The following is a 17,282-nucleotide window of genomic DNA, read 5'->3' as shown; positions in this document are numbered from 1 at the left end:
ACATTTTCCCAGGGCAGAAATGACTAGCACAAGGGGGCATAATTTTAAGGTGATTAGACAAAGGTTTAAGGTGGATGTCAGAGGTAGGTTCTTTACACAGAGAGTGGTGGCTGTGTGGAATGCACTGCGGCAGTGGCAGTAGAGTCAGATATATTAGGAACATTTAAGAGACTCATGGATAGGCACATGGTTAATAGTAAAATGTAGGGTATGTAGGTTAGTTTGATCTTATAGGAGGATAAAAAGTCAGCACAACATCAAAGACCAAAGGGCTTGAACTCTGCTGTACCGTTCTATATTCTAAATTTCTCTTCTGCTAAAGTCAAGGGGACAATTCGTAGTCCATGCCATCCAAATAAACTTACTTCGTAATTTTCTTCAGATCGAGCTTTGCAAATCAAGATGTACGCTCCGAAGAAGAATGGCTCAATCAGAATTAAGGCAGATTTTGGAATAAGAACAGAGTGAGAAACAGACTGGCACTTTCAAGTCTGATAAAACTCTTCTTCAGATTTGCAGACTTTCTGATCTGAAACATTAACTCTGGGCTGAATCTCACTTTTTTTGGCTAAATCAGAGCTGTATTAAGTTTTTAATGGAGGGATTTCTGCTGCAAGATCTAACAAGTTTTCTCACTGTTTCTTACCAAACTCGTCTCATTAATTACCTACACAATCCCTAAAAGTCTGTGACATCCAATTCGGGCCACATTTTATCATACTTGCCACACCATTTGTCAAAAGCAAAATGTTGCCAATGTCTCCATCAGTCTCACCAGATTTCTTGTCTAAATCTGCCATAACTTTCACCATAGTCTTCATCACTCAGACCCCTACAAGATTCTGTCCTCAGTTTCCTTCTCTATAGGTTCTGCCAGACCTACTGAGTTTCTCTACCATTTTCTATTTCTATATCATATTTCCAGTATCTGCCCTATTCTGCTTTTATTTAGGCAAAAGAGGAGGAGTATCTGGGTCTGGTTTTGATCCAGTTAATTGTGGTTCTGCACCTTAATGAAACTTTTGGTGCTTGATCTTGGGTTTCAGGAGATTGTGCTCAAAATATGATTTTCATTAATGTTTAATTTAAAGATAGTTGAAAGATTTTGTAGAAATACGTGGCTAGAGGTTAACATTAAAAAGACAAAAGGATTTTACTTTTCCCGCTGTGTCGATCCTCATAGTAACATCCGTAACCATAGTAATGATAAAAACCCGGGAATGAGGAAGGTTTGTTTACAACAGGTTATTGTTTTCTCCCCTCTTCTATCCCCTTAGTATTTGAAGAAGTACATTTCGCATTGTCCACGATGGTGGGCCTGGCATGAAGACAGACAGTACCTACAACTCCACAAACTGAAACTCCACAACTGGCTTTTCTTTAAAAGTGATAAATTTGATCAGCAGTTGAGAGGATCAATTCTTGATGGTCAGAGTTGGGGACAGTGTTCAAGGACTGGCTTGGTTTCTCTTCTACCTGAGATGAGATATAATATTGGTCTCTTTAGTGTTTAATGAGTGCCTTTCACTGGCACATCTGTAACAGACTAAATCCTTACTGTGTGACCCAAGGACAGGGTTAGGTTAGTTGGTCACTAAGTTCTAATAAAATTGTGATGAAGATACATGTTATTTTTATTCTGGATTTTAGACCAACAAGAATTATCTCACTGCCAAAAACCTCGTCTATTCACTTATGTATTTCATTATCCAATGTGCTGCTTTATGTCAGCAACATATCAAAATAAGATTTGAAATCCATCTAAAAATTCAGAAGAGTGCACTTGGAGTCAATCACCCATACACGCAAAAGGGTTTCTGGTGAAATCCCGCAAAAAAGGAAAACAATGTGAATACTGGAAATTGGAAATAAAAACAAAATGCTGCAAATGCTTGGCAGGTTAGGAAGAACCTGTGGACAGAATCAAAGTTAGTGTTTCAGTTAGATGATTTCCAGCATTTTTATTTTACTTCCTAGTCATGCTCATGTTTAATTAGGTATTTCGCAGTAAAGGTTCACTCAATCATGCAAATTCAAGATTTACTTATGAAAATGAGCAGAGATGCCATAGATGACATTTGGCTTGTACCCTTAATGCTGTAAAATGTGACAAGTCAATTCACATAGTGTCACCCAACAAGCCATTAGAGATATTTGGAGCATAAACACCAACACTGATTGGTTGGGCTAAATGGCCTGTTTCTTTGATGCACACTGGATATTTCTGTGTATTCTAAGTTAGGCACAGGGGAAGGACTGTTCCTGAGCTGTCTGACTGCAGACATTCTTAAGGAGGAATCACTATTTACACTGCCAGTGATGGTAATGAGGGCAGAGCGTTAATACAGCACTCAGTTTTGCACAAAGAACAGTAGATGTGTAGAGTCTTACAAGTTTTGAGGAAAAGGTGGATGATTATTTGAAGTGGAGGAAGATTCAGAGATTTGGTAAAGAGCAGAAAAGTGGAATTAGTTTCCAAATCACATTTGCAAAGAGTTAGCACAGCTGTGATGTGCCAAAAAGGCTCTTGTTCTGTTAAGTTCTGTAGTTTTACAATGTTTCTGAAACAGTACCGAATGTCAGAATGAAAGAACATAGAAGGATGCCATTCATCCAATTATGCCTGTACCAGTTGTTTGTAATAGTTACCCAATTTAGGTCCTTCCTGGCTAACTGGTAACTTTCAAATGCCCTAACTGAGCCTTCATGTCTCATCCTAACATAAGCCTTCTTCTTCCTCCTGACAAGATATTCAATTTTTTTAGTAAACCATGGCTCCCTCACTCGACAACTTCCTCCCTGCTTGACAGGTACATACTTAACAAGGACACAGTAGCTGTTCCTTGGGTAACGTCCACATTTCAATTGTGCACATCCTCTGCAGTTTCCTTCCCCATCCTATGTATTCTAAATCTTGCCTAACTGCATCATAATTGCCTTTCCTCCAGCCTTAACTCTTGCTCTGTGGTATATACCTATCCCTTCTTATTGCTAAAAGTAGACATAACTGAATTGTGGTCACTATCACCAAAGTGCTCACCTAGCTCCAAATCTAACACCTGGACGTGTTCATTACCCATTACCAAATCTAATGCAGCCTCGCCTCCTGTTGGCCTGTCTACATACTGTGCCAGGAAACCCTCCTGCACAGATTGGACAAAAACTGACCCATCTAAAGTACTCAAACTATAGTATTCTCGGTCAATATTTGGTAAGTTAAAGACCCGATAACAACTACCCTGCTACTCTCATTCCTATCCAGAATCATCTTTGCTATCCTTTCCTCTACATCTGTGGAACTATTTGGACTCAAGACATTTGACAATATCCAGGACAAAGCAGTCTGCTTCATTGGTACCACATCCACAAACATCCAATCCCTCCACCACTGACACTCAGTAGCAGCAGTGTGTACCATCTACAAGATGCTGTGCAGAAATTCACCAAAAATCCTGAGACAGCACCTTCCACAAACACTTTCATCTAGAATGATAAAGGCCGCAGATACATGGGAACACCACCATTTTCAATTCCCCTCCAGCCATTCACTATCCTGAGTTGGAAATATATCACCATTCCTTCACTGTTGCTGGATTAAAATTTTAGAATTCCTCCTTAATGATATTGTAGGTCGAACCACAGCAGGTGAACTGTAGCGGTTCAGGAAAGCAGCTCACCACCACCTTTTCAAGGGCACCTAGGGATGGGCAATAATTGCTGACCAGCCAGTGACACTCACTTCCCATAAATGAATAAAACAAAATGTCCATTCATATTATCCTTCTTTGTTAAACATTTCCTACTTTTCTTTAAAGTCTAAAATTAGCATACAGGGCAATATTGGTGTAACAATTGAGAAAATATCAAATATAAATACTTAACAAATCGAAATTCCAAAAACTTCATGACTTCACCTGAACTGAGGATGCTGATGACAGCAGACAGATAGTCTTGAGCATTCTGAGTGCTTGAGAGCTCATAGATCCCTCTTGGTACTGACAGTAGCTTGTAGAATTCATCAGAATTCGGTACTCCGCAGAGCAACAACACCACTTCATCAGAAGGTTGCAAAATCTTACTGAGGTGGATTCTCTTTGGGGTTGTCAGTGCAGTTAGGAAACCAGGAGTGAGCACAAGGAACTTGCATCTGTAGGCAGTCAGATTAGAAGTTGCAACTTTCAGATCATTGGGACATCCGACTTTAAAGCAGTGGATACTTTGTGGATTTAATTGGTCCAGGAAAATCTGTTTCAAATATGCACTCCACTCTTCTGCTTCCTCTTCATACAGGATTACTAGGTCTCTGTTCGAGGCCTCTTTAATAGAAAAAAGTAAGCACAGTTTAATGATGGTAATAAATAATACTCTGTTGCAAACAGACCATAAGATATAGGAGCAGAATTAGGCCATCTGGCCCATCATATCTGCTCTGCCATTCAATCACAGCTGATATGTTTCTCAACCCCATTCTCCTGCCTTCTCCCCTTAACCCTTGATCCCTTTACCAACCAAGACCCTATCAATCTCAGTCTTAAATATACTCATTGACTTGACCTCCATAGCTATCTGCAGCGATGATTTCCACAGATTCACTACCCTCTGGCTGAACAAATTCCTGCTGTGGTTCTGTTCGCCGAGCTGGAAGTTTTTGTTGCAAACGTTTCGTCCCCTGTCTAGATGACATCCTCAGTGCTTGGGAGCCTCCTGTGAAGCGCTTCTGTGGTGTTTCCTCCGGCATTTATAGTGGCCTGTCCCTGCCGCTTCCGGTTGTCAGTTTCAGCTGTCCGCTGTAGTGGCCGATATATTGGGTCCAGGTCGATGTGTTTGTTGATGGAGTTTGTGGATGAGTGCCATGCTTCTAGGATAGGACAAACAGAAAGACAGCTAACGATCCGCATCCATGAACATCAACTAGCCACCAAACGCCACGACCAGCTATCCTTAGTAGCCACACACACAGACGACAAGCAACATGAATTCGACTGGAACAACACTACCATTATAGGGCAAGCCAAACAAAGAACAGCCAGGGAATTCCTAGAAGCATGGCACTCATCCACAAACTCCATCAACAAACACATCAACCTGGACCCAATATACCGGCCACTACAGCGGACAGCTGAAACTGACAACCGGAAGCGGCAGGGACAGGCCACTATAAATGCCGGAGGAAACACCACAGAAGCGCTTCACAGGAGGCTCCCAAGCACTGAGGATGTCACCTAGACAGGGGACGAAACGTTTGCAACAAAAACTTCCAGCTCGGCGAACAGAACCACAGCAACGAGCACCCGAGCTACAAATCTTCTCACAAACTTTGAACAAATTCCTGCTAATCTCAGCTTAAAAGGAGCCTCCCTTCACTCTGAAGCTGCGCTGTCAGGTCCTAGCCTCTCCTACAAGTGGAAACATCTATTCCACATCCACTGTGTCTAGGTCTCTCAGTATTCTGTAAATTTCAATCAATTCACCCCCTCATTCTTCTGAGCTCTATTAAGTACAGACCAAGAGTCCTCAACTGCTCCTCCTATAACAATTCTTTTATCTCTGGGATCATTCTTGTAAACCGCCCTCCACCCCATCCAAAGCCAACACATCTTTCTTTAGATACAAAGCCAAAAACTGCTCATAATTTTCAAATTGCAGTCTGGCCAGGGCCTTATACAGCCTCAGCAAAACATACTGCTGTTGTAGTCAAGATTAGACTGGTGATGGACAAGCACAGCAGGTCAGGCAGCATCCGAAGCCTTTCTGAAGTGCTTTTGTCCGAATCGTCAATTTTCCTGCTCCTTGGACACTGCCTGACCTGCTGTGCTTTTCCAGCAACACTCTTATCTTGACTCTAATCTCCAGCATCTGCAGTACCCACATCTGCCATAGTGCTGTTGTATTCTAGCCCTCTTGAAATGAATGCTAACATTGCATTTGCCTTCATTGTCAACTGAATCTGCATATTAACCTGAAGAAAATTGTGAACTAAGACTCCTAAGTCCCTTTGTGCTTCAGATTTCCAAAGCCTTTCCCCATTTAGAAAATACTCTTCTATTCTTCCTACCAAAGTGCATATCCTCACACTGTCCTACAATGTATTCTATCTGCTAGTACTTTGCCCACTCTCCTAGCCTGTCCAAGTCCTTCTGCAGCCTAGGAGAAAATGAACCTGCAAAATGTGGTGCTAGAAAAGCACAGCAGGCCTGGCACAATCCAAAGGGCAGGAAAGTTGTTGTTTCGGGCATAAGCCCTTCATCAGGCATGATGCAGCCTGCTCGTCTCTTGAGCACCACCTGTTCCTCCACCTATCTTTGTGTCATCTGAAAACTCAGCGCCAATGCCCTCAGTTCCTTCATCCAGATCATCAGTGTATAAAATGAATAGCTGCAGTCCCAATGCAACGCCTGAGAATTCCATTAGTCACTGGCTACCATCCTGAAAAGACTCCTTTATGCCCATTCTCTGCCTTCTGCCAGTCAGTCAATCCTTCAACAATGCTAGTACTTTGCACTGTGAAAACTGATGCAAAGTATTTATTCAAATCCTCCACATTTCTTTGTTCTCCCTTGCTACTTCTCCAGCCTTATTTTCCAGTGATCCAATGTCCATTCTTGTCTCTCTCTCACCTTTTATATTCTTACAATCTTATTTTATATTATTAGTTAGCTTAACCTCATATTTCAATCGCCCACATTATTGCTTTTTTAGTTATCTTCTGTTGGCTTTGTAAGGTTTCCAAATTCTCAGGCTTCCCACTGATCTTCACATCGTATGCTTTTGTATATCCTTGACTTCCTTTGTGAGCCATGGTTGCTTCATCCTCCCCTTAGTATGTTTCTTTTTTCTGTGGGATGCAGTTCCACTCTGAATTACCCATGGAAACTCCTACCATTGCTGCTCCACCATCTTTGCTGCTTGGCTGCCCTTCCAATCAAGGCCTCCCTCATGTCTTTATAGTTACCTTTACTTGACTGCAATATCATTACATCTGATACAAGCTTCTCCCTCTCAAATTGCAGGTGAATCCTATCATATTATGGTCACTGCCCCCTAGGAGTTCCTTCACTATAAGCTCCCTAATCAGGACCACAATTTCATACTTGGCAATTTACTCATGAAAAGAGATTCTCTCATCAGTGTCGACTGTGGTTCAGTTGGTGTCATTCTGCCCACTATGTCAAAAAGTCATGGTCAAATCCCATCCTAGAGATTTGACCATAAACTCAAATCAAGCTAGAGAACTGTGGAACACTCCACAATCAGAGGGTCAAAAAATGGAATGCTGCACTTTTGGAGGGTCAATGTTGGGGAATTGCCACATTGTTGGAGGATCAGTAGTAATGGAGCACCACATAGTCAGAGGCTCAGCAGTGAAGGAGTACTGCATTATTGGGGGGGGAGAGGGGGGTCAGTATTGAGGGAGCACTGCATTGTCAGAGGGTTAACATGGAGGGAATGCTGCACTGTTGAAGCATCAGTACTGATGCAGAGCTGCACTGTTAGAGGGTCAGTATGAAGGGAGGAGCATTTCACTGACAGAAGGGCAATACCGAGGTAGCACTGCAGTGTTGAAGGTTTAGTACCGAGGGAGTACTGCACTGTCAGAAAGTCAGGACCAAGTAAATGCCATTCTGTATTGTTGGAGGATCATTGCTGAGGGAGTGCTGCACTGTCAGGAGACCTGCATGGAGGGAACAGTGTGTTGTTGCAGGATCAGTACCGAGGGAGTGCTGCACTGTCAGATTGTTAATACTAAACTAGGACTACACTGGTGGACGGTCAGTACTGAGGGTGTGCTGTACTTTTGCAAGATCTGTACGGAGATAGTACTCCATTGCCAAGAGGTCAGTTGGAGGATCTATAACTAGGGGGTTGTTGGCTTAAGAGCTGAAAATGTGTTGCTGGAAAAGCGCAGCAGGTCAGGCAGCATCCAAGGAGCAGGAGAATTGACGTTTCGGGCATGAGCCCTTCTTCAGGAATGGTCAGTTCTGTAGGCAGGTGCTGAGGAAGGAGATGTGGCTGTGGTAGCGAGTCTGTTTGAAAACGTGGCTGAAGAGCTTCTGGGTAGAGGAGATGACCTGGGGTGTGCAGTGAGAGAGGGACTCACTGAAATCCTTGTAGAGGGAGAAGAGAGCTTCTTCAAGGAAGGCATCCTTGCAAGAGGATTCGCAGTAGGTTAAAATCTTCGAGGAGAAAGCTCAGATGCTGGAGATCGGAGCTGAAAATGTGTTGCTGGAAAAGCGCAGCAGGTCAGGCAGCATCCAAGGAGCAGGAGAATCGACGTTTCGGGCATGAGCCCTTCTTCAGGAATCGGTTGGCTTAACCAAAGCCTTGCCTACATTTTCAGGTGAGGGGTAGATAATGGCTTCTTGTGTTTCTGCAGACATTGCTACAGGATCTTTTACAACTATCACATGATATCTATTGAGTATTTAATCAGAAAGGAAGCTGCTTACAAAGTGCTCTTCATAGCTGAACCACAATCGTCTGATTCAAAGATAACAGTGCTACCAATTGAACCAACTGATACTTATTCTCAATGACTGCTGCACAATTACTGATACTTGGCATAATGGAAAAAATGTGTATTTTATTTGCATAAAAACTTAAATTACTTAGTAAAACTAAAATTATATCATGTGAACACTAAGGAGTGTTTCTTTGTTCAGTACTTAATTGCACGACAGACTTTAAATTCAGTCAATGACATCAGTGGTAGATGGCAAAAGCTATTTTGAGAAATAACTAATTCTTAAAGTTAGTGGTGTGGCAATTATTAATATATTCTGTATTACAGACAAAAAGGGGTGAATTGAATCATTTATATTGTTCTCTTCTGTCCATAAGAAGATTGGCTTTAAATTTTCTTCTCTTACTTTCCTTCTCAACATTAAAAAGGAACATAAGGACATATTTATCCAAATCTAGTCGGAAAATCCAATTAACAGTGATCCACAATAAATCCTTTAGGATAAAACAAAGTAGCACTTATGACTGAATTCAAGGAAATAGCTTGTGACACACATCCATAAATAATTAAAAGAAAGAAAAGAGAAATTAATGGGAAGAAGTTAAAAGTTCAAACTCTCAAAGTCAAAGCTATCATAATTAGTTCACATGGATTAGAGAGTCCAGTGAGCAAATATCTAGTTGAGGTTCTTTCTGTCAGTTGTACACAGATGTCCATTTTATAGAAGCTCACACACAGGTGCATTAATGGTGAAGGTGTATTAGTTGTCAGCTGGAAATTCTTGCACTTCACAGGTGAAGCACAGGTTTTCTTCCAAAGATCAGAAAGCTGAGAGACATGGCAATCAGAGACAGATTCTATCAGTATTCATTTGCCAACTGATCAGCACTCATTTCTTAAAAAGTATAAATGTTATTTTCCCTTTATATGAGTATTTCTTGTTAATTATCCTGGTAGCACATGAAAAGCTTTGCCAAAATCTATTTTCTTCTTTCCAGCAATAATCAGGTTGTATACTTTCAAAAACAGATCTGTCTCTTCCTGCCCTCTGGGCACTACATCTGTCAGAACTTGACATTGAGGGAACTCCAAAGTGCAGTGGCTAAATGTCCCCTGTTAAAATCACAATGGTATTAGGAGCTGGCCATTTCATCCACTATGTCTGCTAGCCATTGAAGAAGCAATTGACTTGGTGCCGCTCCCTTGCTTTTTCCTATCACTCTGCAAATGTTTCCTTTTTAGATAATGATCCAAATCAGTTTCACAAGCTTTGAATGAACCTGCCTTCACCATTCTGACAGGTATTGCATTCCGAATCTTAATTATACACTGCATGAAAACTTTTTTTTTGTCATTTGCCTCTGTTTCTTTCATCAATGACTGCAAATCTATGCCTTGTGGTATTCAATCCTTTCACTAATGCTGAGTTTTTATCCTTGTCTAGATGCCTCATGATTTTGAATATGTCTATCAAATCTGCTGTTCACTCATACTGAAGGATTAAATGAAGAGTTTCATCTGTGAAATTGCTCCTTTAAATATTGAGATGTGCAATCTGGCCTGGGAGTGTTTGCAAATCAATGAGGGAAAAATTTTCTTTAAAACACAGTATATCTAAAATAAAGAAAGGGTTCAGAAAAGATTTACAAGGAGCTTGCTGGTTTGGAGCTATAAAGAGATTCTGAATATGCTGGGGCTTTTTTCCCCCTGGAATGGAGGAGGCGGAGGGTGTCCTTTATAGAGGTTTATAAAATCACGAGGGGTATGGATAAGGTAAATTGCCAGGGTCTTTTCCCCAGGGTGGAGAGTCCAAAACTATAGGACATAGGTTTAAGGTGAGGGGGGAAAGCTTTTTTTTAAAAAAAGAGACTTAATCTTGCAGAGGGTGGTGTGTGTAGGGGAATGAGTTACTAGAAGAGCTGGCATAATACAAAATTTAAATGGCATGCGGATGGATACATGAAAAGGAAGGGTTTAGAGGGATATAGGCCAAATGCTGGCAAATGGGACTAGATTAGTTTAGGATATCTGGTTGGCAAGGATAAGATGAACTGAAGGGTCTGTTTCTGTGCTGTATGACCATTAATCAATGTAATATACACTAAGCCAATCACAAAAATTACAGAACAGTCTGGGTAACTAAAACTCTCACTCAAATATACTGGCAGACTCAAACCACAATGATCATTGCTCAGTGTCCTAATGGAAACACAGACTTGGATGAGGTCTTAAGCGTTGCATAGAACTTTACAGCACCTATACGGACCAGACCACTCTTATGGGTTTCAACTTCAACACAGCCTCTTGCCCTTCAGTTAAATCAACACATTGTAGCTATCGCCTTCTGATCGTTTTAATTCTCTTGCATATTGATGCTCGTTCAGTTTGAACTTGTCTACTGTTGAGACAGCAATATTCTTGGTCTCCGTCTGTGTGATGAGAATGTTCCCCCTAAGAAAAACATCTCTCTTGACTAAAGATGTTGGTGACGACAGAACTTCAAAAGTACTTTCAAAAGCACCATCAGAATGTATGTTAGTTGTATTTAGGAATCCCATATCAAACAACATTAGCGATTCATTTTCTTTTCAAACGTGGTCGGACACACAATTTACTGCATAAAATCCGGGAGAAATTAAATGAAGTTATTTTCTTTCTCTGAGCAATCGGTGTAAAAACCCATTATCTATAAAATTAAAAGTAGCATTTTTCATCATGATACAATTCTTCACTTAAACAGTATCGAACGATCTGACATGCAGTTGTACAATCGAATATCAGCTGTGTTCGGAGTGAGAAACGATTCTGGTTACTCAGTAAGGACAATTCATCAAACAAGAAAGTCGGAGAACGATTCAGTAACCCCGCTCCTACCTGAGCTCCTCATGTTAACGGCGCAAAGAGCAAGTTCTGGCGGATCTCGCTGCCAGCCTAGTCTGATACCTGGCTACGACCCAGCACTGAGTAAAGAATACAACATTGTCCGTCCAATTTATGTGTAAAAAATTGTGTACTGACACTTCCTGATCTGTGACTACAAGCCAATAGCATCATTCTCTAAAGCAGCTCGGTCTGTTGTCAGCTGGCGGCGACTAGGCGTATTTTTAGTTTCTGCAGCAACCTGTTGTTTCCTGCGTAAAAGTTAAACGAAAAGCTGAAAGTTCGGGGGGTGGCGGTGGTTTTGCTGCTTTTTATTCTTGGCAAACTCTCAGTCCCGAAGACCCTGAAAAAACTAATTGATGAGGCGCCGAAGGCTGTTTGAAAAGTCGACGTTAAATCTGATGAAGTATTTGCAAACTGCTGTTTCCAAAATTTCAGAAATTAGATTTCTGCGGCGGGAATATTTGCGGACAAGTATCAAATTTTCTATTGGTCGCAGGATAGGTTTCACTATTGTCAACGCTACAAAAATAGAGTCCAGTAGAACGGCCGGTGCGAAAACACGAGGCAAGCCAGATGAACCTTCCCAATCTTATATATACACACACAATTAACCGTCCAAAATTGAATTATGAAATGGAATATAATTACAGTCTTATTCTACTTGAGAAATGAGAATATGCTGGATACTGACTGGACAATTTAATTGTTCTACACTTTTCGCAGGATATGTGACGGAAACACAAATCTTTATTATGGCTCACTTGGTTTAGTACTGATCCGGCAAAAGTTGCTGAGTGACTTGATGCACAATTTCCCCAATCACTAACCTTTGTGATGGAGAAGACTGGAGCAAATTGATTGGATTAACTAATTTGGTGAGGAAATGGCCTAGAGGTATTATTGCTGAACTATTAATCTCAAATTTGAGTTAATGTTCTTGGGACCTGGGTTAAAGTCTCACTATGGCTGTTGAATTTGAATTAAGAGTCTAACAGTGACCACTGCTGTCAGGAAAACCCATCTGTTTCACAAATGTCCTTTAGGAAAGGAAATCTGCCAATCCTTACCTGGTCTGTCCTACATAAGACCCACAGCAATGCGCCTGACTCTCAAATGCCCTCTGAAAGGGCCTAGCAAGCCACTCAGTTGTAGCAATCACTCTGAAGTCTTAACAAAGGTGGTGATGAAGTTGATTGATGAAGGTTGAGTGGTGGATGTTGTCTACATGGATTTCTGTAAGGCTTTCTACAAGGTCCCTCATGGTAGACTTATCCAGAGGATTAAGTTGCATGGAATCCATGGTGATTTGGCTACTTGGATTCAGAATTGGCTTGCCCATAAAGGGGAGAGGGTAGTGGGGGAAGGGTGTTTTTCTGGCTGGAGGTTTGTGACTAGTGACATTCCGCAGTGATCCGTACTGAGACCTCCTGCTGTTTTTGATAATATATAAATGGCTTGGATGAAAATGTAGATGGTGGTTTTGTAAGTTTGCATTTGACCCAAAGGTCGGTGGAGTTGTAGAACAGGCTAGAACAGGATATAGATCAGTTGCAAATATGGGTGGAGAAATGGCAGATGGAATTTAATCTTGGTTAAGTGTGAGATGCTGCAGTTTGGGAGATCAAATGTTAAGTATACAGTTAATGGCAGGACCCTGAACAGTATTGATGTACAGAGAGATCTTGGAGTTCAAGTCCATAGCTCCCTGAAAGTGGCCACACATGTAGACAGTGTGGTAAAGAAGGCATATAGCATGCTTTCATTCATTGGTCAGCTAATTGTGTACAAGAGTCAGCGAGTTATATTGTAGCTTTATAAGACTTTGGTTAGGCCACACTGAAAGTATTGTGTTCAATTCTGGTTGCCACATTACTAGAACAATGTGGAGGCTTTGGAGAAGGTGCAGAAGAGGGAGATAGTGGAGAGAATATGTAGATAGATTTTAGAACGAAGTAAAAACAGCAGGGTTTTTGTGGTGGGCGATTTTACCTTTCCCTATATTGATGGGGCTCACTTCATGCTACGGGCAGAATTAGTCCAACCAGGGAAGGGGCTATACTGGAACTAGTTTTGGGAAATGAGCCCAGCCAGGTGAGTGAAGTTTCAGTGAGAGAGCATTTTGGGCGTAGTGACCATAACACCATGAGTTTTAAGTTACTCATGGATCAGGATAACAGAGAATCCCAAGGCTTTACATATACACACATATATAAAGCAAGAGGGTAGCCAGGGAAAGGGTTGACCCACTCAAAGACAAAGGAGGGAATGTATCTGTGGAGCCAGAAGAGGTAGGTGAGGTCTTAAATGAATACTTTGTATTGGTATTCATCAAAGAGAAGGAATTGGTGCAAGATGATCTCTAGGGAAGGGGATGTCAAATTTCTAAACTGAGTTGCATTTAAAAAGGAAGTGGCATTGTGCCACTTTAAAAGTATTAAGATAGATTAGTTCCCGGGACCTGATGGGATCTATCCCAGAACATTGAAGGAGGTGAGAGAGCAAATTGTTTGAACAATGACAGATATCTTTGTATCCTCTTTGGCCACAGGTAAGGTCCCAAACAACTGGGAGAATTGCTAATGTTGTCCCATTGTTTAAAAAGGGTAACAGGGATAATCTAGGAAGTACCAGGGCTGTGAACCTCACATCAATGGTAGGGAAATTATTGGAAAAGATATTCAAGAACAAGATCTACAAGCATTTAGAAACAAATGGACTAATTAGCAATAAACAGAATGGTTTTGTATGGAGGAGATTGTGCCTCACTAACTTGATTAAATTTTTTGAGGAGGTGATGAAGGTGATTGATGAGGGAAAAATGGTTGATTTTGTCTATGTGGACTTCAGTAAAGTCTTTGACAAGGTCTCTCATGGCAGACTGGTACAAAAGATGAAATGACATAGTATTGGGGTGAGCTGGCAAGATGGATACAGAATTGGCTTAGTCATAGGAGACAGAGCGTAGTGGTGGAAGGATGCTTTTCAGAATGGAGGGCTGGGATAAGCAGTGATCCACAGGGATCAGTACACAAACCCCTGCTGTTCATGATCTACATAAATGATTTGGAGGAAAACGTAGCTGGATTAATTAGTAAGTTTTAGACAATACAAAGATTGGTGGAGTTGCGGATAGTGAGGAGGATTGTCAGAGGATACGGCAGGGTATGGAGCAGTTGAAGACATGGGCAGAAAAATGGAAGATGGAGTTTAATCTGGACAAAGGTGAGGTGATGCATTTTGGAAAGTTGAGCGCAGGTGGAAATTATACAATGAATGCAGAACTCTTTCGAATATGGAGATGCAGAGACATCTGGGTGTGCAGGTCCACAGATCACTGAAAGTGGCAGCGCAAGTAGATAAGGTGGTTAAAAAAAAGCATTTGGCATGCTTGTCTTCATTGAAAGCCGACTGTAGTTAGGTCACACAGGAAATATTGTGGAAAGTTCTGGTCACCACACAACCAGAAGAATGTGGATGAGGGTACATAAAAGGTTTGCCAGAATGTTGCCTGGTAAGGGAGATTTTAGCTAAAAAGAAAGGTTGGATAGACTGTGTTTGTTTTCACTGGAATACAGGAGTTTGAGGGGCGGTAGAAGTTTATAAGATTGTGAATGGCATGGATAGAGTGGAAAGGTTGAGACTTTTTCCCAGGATGGAGGGGTCAATTACTAGGGGAGACAGGTTCAAGGTGTGGAGGGGGGAAAATTAAAAGAGATGTGCTAAGTGTGATTTTCACACAAAGGGTAGTGAGTGTCTGGAACACGCTCCCAGAGGAGGTGGTGGAAGCAGACACAATAGCAGCATTGAAGAAACACCTGGAAGAATACTAAATAGGAAGGGAATAGAGAGATAAGGATCCTATAAGTGAAGACAGTTTTAATGTGGAAGGACAAAATGTGTCGACGTAGGTTTGGTGGGCCGGAGGACCTGTTCCTGTGCTGTATTGTTCTTTGTTCCAGAAGAGGTTTACCAGGTTCCTGTCTGGATTATAGGGTATGAGCTATCACGAAAGGCCATAAAACCTTGGGTTGTTTTTTCTGGAGTGGTGGAGGCGAAGGCAAGACTTGATGGAAGTATATTAAATTATGAGATGCTCAGATAGAGTTGAAGGTCAAAAGCTTTTTCCCAAAGTTGAAGTGTGGCCTAGGGGGCGTGCACTTAAGGTGAGAAGGAGAAAGTTCGAAGGAGATGTGAGAGGAAAGTCTTTTCCACAGGGAGTGGTAGGAATCTGGAACATGCCACTAGGGGTAGTGGTGGAGGCAGATATGATAGGGACATTTAAGGGACTTTTAGTTATGCACACAAATATGCAAGGAATGGAGGGACATAGTCCAAAGGCAGGCAGAAGGGATTGGTTTAATTTGGTGTCATGTTTGGCACAACATTGTGGGCAGAAGGACTGATTCCTGCGCTGTACTGTCCTATGTTCTTGTTATGAAGTTGTGGGTGTACTGTACCTTTAAGAGAGTTGAAAAGCTAGCAAGGACTTAGAGAAGCACAGAGAGTCTGGAACAAGGTAACAGTGTAACATTTAATTGAAACAACTAGCTAAGTGGTGTGTTGTCTGGATACAAAAACAAATTCAAATTTGGCCAGTCAGTTTAAATTATGCCCCAAGATACCAATCTCCAATCAAGTTTGAATTTAGTATTTTGACAATATTAAAACCAATGAAACGATCCAATTTTAGAGGTATAAAAATCAGACATTCGGAACAGTTACCCGGATGGGCAAAGAGCCCCAACAAAAATAGAACAATACAGGCTGCTTGCAGAACTGCTGTCTTAAAGATACCTTTACCTATCAAAGACCTGTGAAGCAGAATCCCTAAGAAGAAGAAAAGAAGACAGAGGAAAATCTACAGAGGACACCCGGCTCAGAAGCCTGGTTTTCAAACATGACTATATTTTTTGTAAATCGTAATCAGGATTTTTTTATCAGACCAGCATTGTAGAAGGGGAGGTAAAAGATAGGTTTAAGAGAAAAGAGTTGTAAATAGCTGTTAGTTAATATTCTCTGTTTGACTTTTTTAAAAGTAAATTTTTACTTTAAATAGTGACTTTTGGGATAGTTCTTTGCCTCTCGAATTTTACCAGATTACAGCACGGGGTGAATCTTTTCTGTGTTGCTGGTTTGAATTAGCAGAAGTAAACCCCCTGTCGTAACAGATTGGGGGCTCATCACCAGGGTTTGAACAGTTTGGGTCTCAGATACATGGTTTTGAACAGGTTTAGACAGATCCAGTCTGAGATTTGGATAGATTTGAATAGATCTGGGCTATGAAAAAGCCCAGTAGATTTAAACACTTGCAGTTTAATGTCCTAGACTTTAAATAAAATGTAGGTGGGACAATTTGTTTAATATCAATGACTTGTGGTTGATTAAAGTAAAAGTGAGAGAGATGGCTCTTAAAATTGCTAAAGAGGTTCTGGGGTTTGAAGATGATTCTCAAATTTGCCAAGAAAGTTTAGAAGGAAAGAAAAAGGCCATAGTTTTAGAATTAACAAAGAAGTTAGATTTGGGTTTAACCAAGGACAAAAGTAAAGTTGAATTTGTAAGGGAGTTACCCAAACACTTAGGTATGTCAGAGAAACAGACAAGTGCAATAGAGGTAGAGAAACTTAAGTTATAGTTGAGGAAAATGGAGTTAGAAGATATACAAAGGGCGAGAGAGAAAGAGAGAGAAGAAAGGGAGAGAAGAAAGGGAAGAAACAGAGAGAGAATTTGAACTTGAGAAGTTGCGACTTAGTCAGCAAAGTCAAGTTAACAGGATGGAGATTAAAACAGAAGGTAGTGATATATACAAATATGTCAAAATTCTGCCACATTTTGATGAGAAAGATGTCAAAGCTTTCTTTATTTCATATGAAAAATTGGTCTGAGTGGTCTGAGGATTTATGGGTAATGCTGGTTCAGAATAAACTGGTAGGCAGAACTA

At 41.1% G+C, this 17,282-nt stretch overlaps 1 protein-coding gene across 4 annotated transcripts in view; it reads right to left on the bottom strand.

Moving 5' to 3' along the window:
• The window catches only part of LOC122539545 (B-cell scaffold protein with ankyrin repeats-like), a 273,798-nt gene extending 262,315 nt beyond the window's left edge, over window positions 1–11,483 (bottom strand). Inside the window, exons 1-2 of one of the 4 annotated variants that reach the window (XM_043674514.1) lie at window positions 11,336–11,483; window positions 3,915–4,316 (exon numbers count right to left, since the gene is read on the bottom strand). In XM_043674514.1, coding sequence (XP_043530449.1) covers window positions 3,915–4,316; window positions 11,336–11,348 — 415 coding nt within the window. In that variant the 5' untranslated portion in view covers window positions 11,349–11,483. The remainder of the gene's footprint in view (window positions 1–3,914; window positions 4,317–11,335) is intronic. The other 3 variants (XM_043674513.1, XM_043674515.1, XM_043674516.1) reach the window with 3 other exon arrangements.
• Between the last annotated feature and the right edge of the window lie 5,799 nt (window positions 11,484–17,282).

This window comes from Chiloscyllium plagiosum, chromosome 32 (genome assembly GCF_004010195.1).
Source record: "Chiloscyllium plagiosum isolate BGI_BamShark_2017 chromosome 32, ASM401019v2, whole genome shotgun sequence".
In the NCBI taxonomy this organism is placed as follows: domain Eukaryota; kingdom Metazoa; phylum Chordata; class Chondrichthyes; order Orectolobiformes; family Hemiscylliidae; genus Chiloscyllium; species Chiloscyllium plagiosum.
This window is presented reverse-complemented; position numbering and strand designations above follow the sequence as displayed.